At 37.5% G+C, this 12,701-nt stretch overlaps 1 protein-coding gene across 1 annotated transcript in view; it reads right to left on the reverse strand.

The window, feature by feature from the left end:
* The window catches only part of LOC112056965 (uncharacterized), an 83,260-nt gene that overhangs the window by 26,191 nt on the left and 44,368 nt on the right, over nt 1-12,701 (reverse strand). The window contains exon 5 of the mRNA XM_024097453.2: nt 3,159-3,364. Coding sequence (XP_023953221.1) covers nt 3,159-3,364 — 206 coding nt within the window. The remainder of the gene's footprint in view (nt 1-3,158; nt 3,365-12,701) is intronic.

The raw sequence follows: 12,701 nt of genomic DNA on the forward strand, positions 1-12,701 counted from the left end.
ACTTTTTAGGAGGATGATGAAAATCCACACTTCTTTAAGTTTCTACACGGCATCGTTCCGGAACGCTAAATCGCTTGGCGGTACGTCTTTGCCGGTACGGTGGTAACTAGCCACGGCCAAAGCCTCCCACCAGCCAGACCTGGACTAATTAAGAAAATCTCAATCGTCTCAGCCGGGGTAACTTTATTGTTTTCGTGAAGCCTAGGACTGTTTCGGAATTCACGATATACCAGGCCCTCCGGCCAAAAACAAGTATCCAGGAAGTTATCCAATCTGCTCGCTCGAACCCAGGACCTCCGTCTTGTAAATCCACCGCGCATTCCACTGCGCCACTTAGGCCGTCAAAATTACACTGGCAACCATATCATTATGACTAAAACACTGCAAAGCTTTTTGAACAGCGACTAACCTACAACGCTACATTCAAAGACTGCTTCAACCAGAATTCATAATGTATCTTCACATATTATGTAAAAATATTCCCCCCTAGTGGCGAAAGTTTTAAATTCATGCATACAGATGTAGCATACCAAATGTCGATCACAGGCTCCCACCATAGGGACCAATAGTATCCATAAGTAGACCCATTAAATTATTCATCGCTGAAGGACAGACTAGAGTTCTGATTTTGGGGTCATAGACGACCCCAGAAATGTATAACGGGTAAAAACTATTCCTTAGGGATCATGGGACCTCTCTAGCGCAGTCGGCAGTCCTGTGGTTCTCGACAAAGTGCTCCTGGACTCTATTTCCAGCTGCGGATTTTATCTATACTAATATTATAAAGAAGTAAAGTTTGTGGTGTCGTCAAGGGTAATCTTTGTGTCTACTAAACCTTTTTAAAGCGTTTGTAGAAAGAGATTCGACGTGCCACATGGCTACAGGCCCTTATTTATAGTACCTACCATGGAGTTTTGTGGTGGCTTTGGAAGATAGCAGGTTTCAAGGAACCAGACCCTCAACCGCCTAAGTATAAAGTGTATATATATTTTTTTTGTTTATCAGTATATAATTATTGCAGCATTATAGTATTATAGTTCACTGGCTCTTAGTCTATAAATACATGGTCCTTGGCACTTAATGCCAATAAACCTCTCCGAGTTTAATTAGATAAGACGCAAGTCTTAACCAATTTATATCGCAGTACTGAAAGTGTAAAAGCTTTTATGCCTGTAGTAATTTGATTCAATTTTATGGTTTGCACTAACCCGATATGGGGTGAATGCAATTGTGTAATCTAGCAGGGTAAGAGCCTAACCCCTCTCATTCTAAGAGAAGACTCGTGCTTAACAGTGAGCCGAATATAAGTTGTTAATAATGAGAACGATAAAAAACACTGTAGTATAGCTATCTTATATCTGACACGTAAGAATTTAGTGGCGTGCACAAAATTTTTAACTAAGGCAATATATGTACAAATACAAAATGGAAAATTCTTTTGACTGCCTCCGTGGCTGTGGTGTGCGCGGTAGTTTTACAAGACAAAGATCCTGGGTTCGATCCCCGGCTGGATTGCGGTTTGTGATTGAACGAGGTTTGGCTGGTGGAAGGCGTCGGCCGTGGCTGTGGCAGTGTGACCGACAAAGACGTACCGCCAAGCGATTTAGTGTTCCGATACGATGTCGTGTAGAAACCGAAAGGGGTGTGGATTTTCATCCTCCTCCTAACAAGTTAGCCCGCTTCCATCTTTGATTGCATCATCACTTACCATCAGGTAAGATTGTAATCAAGGGCTAACTTGTAAAGAATAAAAAAAAAAGTATCAAAAAATGTTTATAGTCAATCACGTAATCCCAAAGAAATGCGAACATTGCAAAATATCGGCATGTAGTTATTTCGGTCTGAAAAAATAACTCTGACAAACTACCAACAATATCATAAAACAACTCTTATATTACGAGGGCTGCTATTATGTATCCTACGTAAGATTTTATAACCGATAAAGTTTGATAACAAACGGCAACGCAAACGACTTTTACGGATAGAAGAATCGGATAAGAAAGGGGGATATTCGTAGAAAGTTCCAGAAAACAAAACGAGAAAGTAAAGTAGTTTTATCAACAAAAAACAACCTTTGCGAAAATGTAAGCTTGGGAAAAATATATCTACACCTACCCCTGTAGCAATGGCATGTCGATTCTCTATCTACGATCGCAAACGCTTCGGAAACTTGAGAAATGTATGGGTGTTGATCACGTGACCTGTCGATAGCAAATGTCATTCCCATACATTTTTCTAGTTTTCGAAGCGTTTGCGATCGTAGAAAGAGAATCGACGTGTCATTTGGCTACAGGGGCTAGTTACAGAGTAGTGCTTTTCTTGGTTTACAAAGTTTATAGTTATGCCTTTACATCGTTATTTTGGACTTAATAGACTAATTAATTAAATTATTTGTGTAAGACCTTAAACTATCATATTTTTGAGTTAAAATAAATTGGTTTTGTTCGATTGCAGAGCAGTTGACAAGCGTTGCAGAGGATTAACCGCGATAATTGACAAGTAGGTACAGGGCCTGTAGCCATGTGGCACGTCGATTCTCTTTCTACAAACGTTAACGCTTCGGAAATTAAAAAAATGTATGGGAATGACATTTGCTATCGACAGGCCACGTGATCAAGTTGTCGATCGGATCTGTCATTTCCATGCATTTTGTTACTTTATGAAGCGTTAGCTTTTGTAGAAAGAGAATCGATGTGGCTACAGGCCCTGTTTATAGTATAGATCCCTATTCGTCGACCAAGACAAGACAAGACCCGTGACATTCAGACAATCACGGGACAGACCATATTACTTCTTCACGGCTAAACCACAAAACCGATTTGGATGGAATTTGGTATAGAGTTAAATAAGACCTTGGAACAGAACGTAGGTTACTTTTTGTCCCGAAAAAATCTATGGTTCTGGCGAGATTTTTAAAAAACAAAATCACGCGAATGGACTCGCATGCGTCCTCTAGTTTTCTCTTAATAACCTGAGCATCATTGGGTACTGTTTAGTACTCAAACTGTGCTTTATGTTTTGTGGGTACTACAGTGCCCAAAAAAGGAGTATTCGAAAAACGTCAGACGTTGGCGTTTTTAACCAGGCCGGTCTTGCAAGCGGGTGAATTTAGGCGACGTTCAGGTGGATAAAGTCATAATAATAGCAGGTAAACTCACTTCATTTCCGAGTCCGACTTGGCCAGCATCCACACAACATGGCCAGGGTTTCTCCGGGAGCCAAGCGCCATGAGTTGGGCCAGACGCGCACCCGGCGGTAGCGGCGGCCTCTTGGGCACCTGGCCAGTCCAGCTCGAGATGGCCAGCATCTCGGGGCACTCCTTCACCAGGTGCTTTTGTGTCGCCATACACTTGCCTGATGCGTCCTGATGAAAAATAAAATGTAAATTGTTACCACTCAAATATGAATTATTATCTAAATAAATCGCTGTCGTGCTAGCTTTACCCATGTTCGGTCTCACTGCTGACCTCGAGTCTTCTCTCAGAATAAGAGAGGTTAGGCCAATAGTCCACCACGCTGGCTCAATGAGGATTGGCAGACTTCGAACACGCAGAGAATTAAGAAAATTCTCTGGTATGCAGGTCACGAGGTTTTACCTTCACCGTTTGAAACACGTGATATTTAATTTCTTAAAATCCACACAACTGAAAATTTGGAGGTGCATGCCCCGGACCGGAATTCGAACACACACTCCGGAATCGGAGGCAGAGGTCATATCCACTGGGCTATCACTAGATAGCTAGAGCCTATCATTAGATAGGTGTTATACTAGTCACTTAACCTTTAAATTATGAAGGCGTAGTTCAATAAAACTTCCTAGGATAATGTTTCAATTGATTTCTGTCCCACGACCGCTCCTCGTTAGTTGTTTGAAAGTGGGTGTTATTATCACCAAGTCTCTCAGGTATTTTAATTACACAAGTTTAAACTTAACGCCTCCCTGCAGTGCTATTAAGGCGCTGCGCTGTGGTAACTAGACCTATAATTGCTAGCATGGATGGACATATTTTCTGCGGTTTCAGATTATACGACAATCCTATCTATCTATACTTATAATAAAAGTGGTCGAATTCTATACATTTGAGATTTTACATAAACCATTTGTAACACCAAACTTTACCGTGGCATAACGGACGCCAGCGCCATCTAGAATCTATACTTATAATACGAATTCTGTCCAGTTTGTACATTCTGTACATTGAAGACATTTTGAAAATTTTTGTTGCAGGGCATTATACAATCGATACTAAAGCCAAAAATATTTTGATGATTGATGAAATTAATTAATTATTTCAAATTAATTCAAATGAAACTTGGCGCGGTTTGAAACCATAATACGGAGAAGGTTATAGGATACTTTTTATTGCGAAAATAAAATAAGAAGGGGTGAAATAGGGGTTGAAAGTCCTTCATTTTAAGAGTTACAGTTTTGAACATTTGTTCATTGCAACAATGGAGCAATTCATACGGTCTGAAAGTGAATCCTTCCAAAACTCAAGTTATAGTTATAGGTAGTCATAATTTGGTAGCACGCATTGATTGGGCTTCTATTCCTAGTGTAGTTTTTGATGGAACGCATGTGCCATTTAGTGACACGGTTAAAAACCTCGGTGTTACTTTCGATAAGTATTTTACTTGGGCACCCCAGGTAAGTGAGGTCAGTAGGAAGGTGTTTGCATCTATAGGGTCACTTCGAAGATTAAGAAATTTCCTTCCAGTATCTACTAAAATTGCGCTTGCACAATCACTCCTACTACCAATTCTCGATTATGCTGACACGTGTTATCTTAATTTGAGTGAGGAACTGCTTGATAAGCTTGAGCGCATTCAGAACATTTGTATAAGATTCATATTTGGACTTCGCAAATATGATCATATTTCCGAATTTCGCGATAAACTCAAGTGGCCTTCAATTCGCCTTCGCAGGAATACTCACATTCTTTTTATTTTATATAACGTCCTTTTTAACCCTGCTACTCCCCCATATCTAAAGGAGCGATTTAACTTTCTCAGTGATTCTCATTGTCGCTCACTTCGATCTGAGGATAATTTCATTCTAAAAATTCCTTCCCATAATACTTCCTATTATTCTAAATCATTCTCTGTAAAAGCTGCTCGCCTCTGGAATTCCTTACCTCTCGAGGCTCGGCGTGCGCAATCTCTAGCTTCTTTCAAACAACTGGTAAATATGCACTTCTTTCCTCCTTGACCTTTTTATCATTCCGTATTTATTTTCGTTTAAATGATTTTATTTATTTGTTCATGTTTAAATAATTGTTGATGTTGTCTTGTTTCTTACTTTTTACATCTAAATTATTTAAATAAAATTTTCGTATGTATGCTTATGTTATATATATATATATATATATATTTATTTGTAAGTATCCTTATTTATGTAGGAATATATGTAATTGTTGGTAGGTATGTATGTATATTTGTATGTGTTCATATATATATATAAATATATTGATTTTGATTTTATATATTATTATCTAAGTGTAATATATCTTCTACTTCTCTTTTTATGTGTACACCCGTCATTATGCATTATTCCTTGTATTTATTTTCTCTTTTTTCGATTGGTTGTCTGGAAGAGATCGCTCAATAGCGATAAGGCCGCCAATTGTACATTAGTTTTTAAGTTAATTTCTTGCCTGTTATTATTATTTTTGGTGTACAATAAAGTATATTTCATTCATTCATTCATTTCATAAATTATGAAAAAAATACGAAATATAATGGGATTCAAAAATTTTTAAAATTCAAACTCTAAAGTGGTGAAATAGGGCTTGAAAATTTACATTTATTTTCCACGCGGATGATAACGTATCTAAAAACGCTATCGAATGATACTATAGAACACCACAAACCAGGAACGTAAAAAACTCGCGGTCGAGCGAATCAATATCTTTCTCGTACTTTCATATACAACTAGTGGACCCCGTCACATAAAACGCTGTTTCTTTTTTTATTCAATGTTAAATGTAATTTCGCGGGCTTATACTTATATAGAAGAGGTTCATTCTACCCATAGGTACCTGTGACGATTTCTACGTGATATCATACCAACGCTAAAAATTCAAGTAACATTTTAGAATATAATACAAAGATGTATCTACAAAGATATAAGATAATTACGTAAGTAGGTACTGGCGTAGGTCGTAGGCGAGTAATATGTAGGACTGAAACTTTTTCGCATCTTCTCTCCGTAATCCCTTTTCATTGCCAGTGCCTACCCTTTCAGTCTAATGAATGAATATTTTCTAATGAAAAACTGAACATAGACTTACATTCCGGAGTCTGGACGAAAGCTTTTTCACTTTACGAGAATTTGCAGTACTTTGATGTTTAATATTTTGCAGAACAACGTTTTTCGTTTTTAGACATTTTGAACGAACAATTCTTGTATATTACACGAATATTATAAAGTTGAATGTTTGTATGTATTTGTTTGTTACCTCTTCATGCCGCATACGGAACCAATTTGGCTGAAATTTTGAATTTAACTATCACTACACTGAACCAAGTTTTCAACAATGCTTCATGACGCTCAAAATTCCTTTCTTAGGCCCTCGCTTAGCTCGTGGCACAATCTTGGAATCCTTCGTTTCCCTCGTGGTTCACTCTAAGAATCCTTCGCTTGCTTGGCATTAAAATTAATTTATAATAGATACAGCTACCTAAACATTCCTCATGTATCTATTGGTGTACCCCACATGAAAACACGTCAGTTTTGAGCTTATTGCAAATATAAAGGTAGATAAACAGAAAGCCGCAGTGGAAGTCTTAGTTTAACAATATGTTTAAACAGCTACTACTGAAGTGATTTGGCTGAAATTTAGAATGGAAATAGGTTTTGCTCCGGATTAACACATAGGCTACTTTTTATCCCGAGAAAATCAATGGTTTCTCGAGATTTGCGAAAACTGATGATTTTGATGATATGAATGTTTGTTACTCTTTCATGCCTCGACTATTGAAACCAAATTAGCTGATATTTGGCATTGAGATATATTATAGCATGGATTGACGCATAGGCTACTTTTTATCCCGAATAAATCCATGGTTCCCGAGGGATTTGTGAAAAACTAAATTCCACGCGGACGAAGTCGCTGACGTCCGCTAGTATTAGTATATTAGTATAAATATATAGACCAAGCATGTCAATGTCAGTACTCGTAGGTAGGTACTTAAACTGATTGCAATTCCAACAGTTCAGAAAAGTGTTCGTTCCATTATCCCGCGCGGCGCCATTTTAATTAGAAAACTTTGAGTTGTACACTGCAGCGCCACCTGGAACCATGTTTCAACTCATAATTTCTCGTCAAGTTACACTGGAAGGTCGGAAGTTTTCTTGGCAAATGTACCTGTACCTACTAATAATTATAAACTTGGACATTAAACACACAGAAGCGTGTCAAGGTCAAGTTTACAATTTTCTACTAACTAGTCGACACCACACGGTTTCACCCGCGTAGTTCCCGTTCCCGTGTAAAATCGCCGGGCGTCTGCTAGTTAAGAATATGGACATAAGCGTCCTATATAAAATTCAAGTGCTCATCGCTATCAACCCATATTCGGCTCACTGCTGAGCTCGAGTCTCCTCTCAGAGTGAGAGGGGTAAGGCAATAGTCCACCACGCTGGACCCATGCGGATTGACAGATTTCAGACATGCAGATAATTGAGAAAATTCTCTGCTATGCAGGTTTCCTCACAATGTTTTCCTTCACCGTTTGAGACACGTGGTATTTAATTTCTTAAAATGCACACAACTGAAAAGTTGGAGGTGCATGCCCCAGACCGGATTTGAATCCACACCCTCTAGAATCGGAGGCAGAGGTCATATCCACTAGGCTATCACGATTTTTAAAAACGGTATATAAAATTCAAGTGTATAAAATTCAATATAAAATAAAAAACTATGTATTGTGACATTTTTAATATTTAAATTTTTTTTTTTGTTTGTATTTATTAATTATGTTTATCCTATGACATTGTAAAGATTATTATTATATTATTATTTGACATAAGTACTCGTACCTGCACAGATTGTAATGTTTTACTTGTTCTAATTTTTATTTTTTGATTAATCATCTGCTATTGAATTCATTTTTTTTATATTTTGTTAATAGTATTTGTAATATAAACTGTTGTATGCCAGAAATGGCTGAATACATTAGAATGTATGTGTTCTCAGCAAATAAAAATAAAAAAATAAAAAAGTGCATTATGTGTTAATTGTGGCTGGTGGGAGGTCGGTAGAAACCGAAAGGGGTATGGATTTTCATCCTTCTCCTACAAAGTTACAACTACATCTTCGATTGCATCATCACTTACCATCCGGTGAGATTATAGTCAAGGGATGACTTGTAAACAATGAAAAAAAAATTAACGCCGATAAGTAATTACAAGGAACTTAAGCTAACCTATCCTAATAACTACACAAATCATGCCCACGTGGAATGGTGGCAAGAATACTGGCTGCATTTCCGCGCTGGATAGCCAGGCTGATCCTTTGCGCAAAAAATGAGCCAGCCCTTCTGTCACCAGTCGAGGCAACTAGCTGCGATGAAATAATTCGGTAAATTTTTTTTAGCACTGCGACGTAGATAGTTACCTACATACAATATTTTACAAATATCTCCATCCAACAAATTGCACTCTAACTTCATTCGAGCCTCACTGAACCCTTCATAAAAATCTACAACAAGAGAGATAACTGGAATCGTTGGAGTAAACGTCCCGTGTAAACTGATTTTGTGTTGGCGTATGGTATAAGTGTAAAGCTTGAGCGGGTCCGACTTTCTTTATCCAAATAAATAATATGAGAACCGTTATAACCCAGTAGGTGGGACCCCTGCCTTTGATTCGGAGGGCGTAGGTTCGAAAGAAAAATAATAAGTTACATGTCACGGGTCTCAAACGGTGAAGGAAAAACATCATGAGGAAACCTGCATTCCTGAAAATTTTCTTAATTCTCTACATGTGTAAAGTCGGCTAACCACCATCGACGACAAACAGAATATTTACTAGCTTATATATTAGACTAGCTGACACCCCGCGGTTTCACCCACGTAGTACCTGTCGCTGTGAGAATACGGGGATAAAATATGACACTCATAAATAATGTGACTATCTAGGGATAAAAGAATTTCAAAAATTCTAATATAACGAGGTAAAGTTCGTGGGGTTGTAGAGCGTAGTATAGATTCTAGACACTACCCCCTACATCACCATAAAAATTCCACCTCTTTATAACATTAAGTATAGATTATAGTAATCATAGTTGCGCATTAACACGTTAATCCGTTAATTAACAAAGTTAACATTTTGATTAAATTTTAAGTTAACTTTTGAAAATGTTAACGGACACGTTAACTTTCGTTAATATGCAGGGGTCCGTTAATCGTTAATCCTACTATTTATCGCACGGCACCGCGCGTTCAGACAAGGTATGAAACGACAAGTACTGGGCGGCGCGTGGCAGCGAGTGAAACAAAAACAAAACTATAGGGTAAAGGACCCAGTAGTCAGCCTTTTAGTGAGTAATTTGATAAGTTCACTTTCGCAACGATATAAAAATGCAATTTTACACATATTAACGGATTAACGATTAACGTTACCTTGCGTTAATTCTTCCGTTTAACGAAGCTAACTTTTTTTGTAGCGGATCAACGAAGTTAACTATTTGATTAACGGTGTCCAGCTATGATAGTAATAGTATAGAATTTTGTGATCACAAAAATAAGAAAACTAATGTCGAACAAAGGTTATGATTCACAACATTTGTTAGGACAACTTAATTAACAAATCAAACTGTAACCAAAATAAGAATCAGAATGGCAGAGACCTTGAGTGAAATCACGCATTTGTGAACGTTGTGTGTAGGTTCAAAGGCGCCTTTGACTGTTAAAAAACACTCCCCTTTTCCACTCAAGTCACTTTCCCCGCCTATCCCAAGTTACCCATAAAAAATTACACAACAAGAGATGTGGACGGCTCGAACGCCACGAGCACACTGAAGCCATCCGTACCGCAAGTCATTGCAACGTGGCCATAACAAGAAGTGTAGATTAAACAGAATTCGTGTCGGCGAAAGTTCCTGACTTGTCGACGCCATTTTCTCAAAGTTATTATAACTTTTGTCGCAATAATCTGAGTAAACTCCACAGCGACTGTCCGTGGCTCTTAGTCATGAATGGTCGGGAAGATTGTGCGATATCGGAAATCTACCCCGACTCGTGTGCTACAGAAAAATTGTAGGAGTATATTCTGATGATTTATTTAATAAGTTGGGGTAATTTATTTAGATAACGACGACGTAACGACCTCTCTGGAAAGTTCGTGATGATCTCTCCGACAAAGTACGATCACCCTGACCCGTCGCGTCGAAAACAAAATGGGTTGGACTCACAGTCGGGTTGAGAAAATTATTTACTAAATTTGAAAGTCTCTGCGTAATGCTAGCCATTGACGATCAAGTAAACCCACGTTTCTGCAGCGCTGCCCGCAGCGAAGACGTTTCATGTATGTGCACGCAGCGACCAACACACGATCAATTATAGCCGTGGGTGCTGCAGAAACGTGGGTATACTTGATCGTCAAGGGCTAGTATTATGAAGAGACTTTTAAATTTGACAAAATTCAGGAATAAATGCAGACTCGTTCATCTAACAAAACAAAGTAACATAACCAAAATGGTTTTTAACTTCAATAAAAGGAGGATCTTCTCTGTATGATTTTTTTTTTTGTATGTATGTTGCCTGATTACTCGGAGACGCCTGGACCGATTTGAATAATTCATTTTTTTATATTATTTATTACTTTACTTTTTAAGACCATAAAACAAACACGTATTGATGTGTTGATTTCCAGCTAAAAGGCTAAACATCTAGGTATAGATCTGTTAAAAGATCTTCTTTCAATAATGACAATGTACTCCGTAATTTTTTTACATAAAAACAGAAAAATCTAAATAATTTAACCATAATCTCAAAGTAAAAGTTCGTATTGCACATTAATATTAAAAAAAACACCGTGTAAACCCAGCTACACAAGTTAGTCATCAATAACAAAAATGTTAAATTGATATTGAAATATGAGGGAGGAACATTTTTTATCCTTATAAAAATTCAGCGAGCTGAGCCAAAGTCAATCAATAAAAATATGTCTACACGTATTTTTCAGAGTTAACGAAGAAGGTTCATGTCAATTTATAAGACTGAATAAGCGTTCCGTTGTTAAGATTTATTTTTAGGGTTCCGTAACTCAAAAGGACAAAACGGAATCCTTCAACGATTAAAAGCACTTTGTTGTCAGTCTGTCAAGATCCTTTACTTCGGGAATGGATGGACGTTGCACGTATTAACGTATACTCAGTTCTACGTGAAGTGAAGTTTACATGAAAAAAGGTTTATTTAGCAGAAAAGGGAATCAAAACTCATAGGGTACTTCCCGTTACCCTAGAACTATGAAATTTGGCAAGTAACATCACTTTAAACCGTACGTACCTACAAGAAAAAATCTCAAACGATACATTTGTTATTGAACTTTAAAAACAGTAGTTTAAGATTCGGGAAGAGCTCGGCAAAAACTGCACAGATCGATTGCTGAACTATTTATAATGATTCTACGTACGGAGCCCCCGTGAGCGAGTCCAACTTGCACTTTCCGGTTTTTTATAATTTCATATTATTGCTGACGAAACCATTTCATAAACCATAAAAATGGCTTGACTCGGGATAACATAGTATAATGAAAAGTTTGTCGCTGAAAAGTTTTTGAAAGTCTTTTTTTTATTTTATTCTTTAAAAGTTAGCCCTTGATTACAATCTCACCTGATGGTAAGTGATGATGCAATCTAAGATGAAAGCGGGCTAACTTGTTAGGAGGAGGATGAAAATCCGCACGCATATATTTTTTTTTTAACTTTTATCTATATACGTATTTAATATAGGAACTAGCTACCTAACTAACTCATTTTTCTCATGTAAGGAAAATTAAGATGTGTTAGATACTCGTACCTAATCTAACACACTTTGTGTATGTCGAAAAAAAGAAAATTTTAAAATTAACGAAATGAAGAGATATTGCCGTTAGTAAATACTCGTCGTTATTAAGGCGTCGTAAACTCAATGCAGATACCTACCTTGGTATATAAGTACATATCATAAAAATATCCAAAACATGAAACATTTCAAATGACAGTAATATCTGGTCGCGGCGGCACCATCGCTCACCCTCGTGTCATCCTCAAGCGGTTTTTCCTCTTATTGATGAAGATTTATTCTTGTCAGCCATTTTGTCGACCGTCTTGAGCTCATTGCGTATTCCCGTCGCTCGCAGGCTAATTATTAATATTGGCTTTCTTTGTGCCTCTTGTAATATCTAATAATAATTTGTATGTCCTTTTGTTCAATATCAGCCGTGACATTTTAGTTAGGGTTCATTTTATTTTTAGGGTTCAGTACTTCAAAAGGAAAAATTGGAGCCCTTTTAAGACAGTTATCTGTCACTGTGATCACTTTTTTTATCTGTCTGTCTGTTCATTAATAACAACCCATATTCGGCTCACTGTTGAGCACGAGTCTCCTCGTGAGATGAGACATGAGAGGATGAGAGGGGAATGATACCTTAGTCCACCACGCTGACACAATGTGGGTTGGTAGACTTCACACACTTAGACAATTAAGAAAATTCT

This window comes from Bicyclus anynana, chromosome 21 (genome assembly GCF_947172395.1).
Source record: "Bicyclus anynana chromosome 21, ilBicAnyn1.1, whole genome shotgun sequence".
Taxonomy (NCBI): Eukaryota; Metazoa; Arthropoda; class Insecta; order Lepidoptera; family Nymphalidae; genus Bicyclus; species Bicyclus anynana.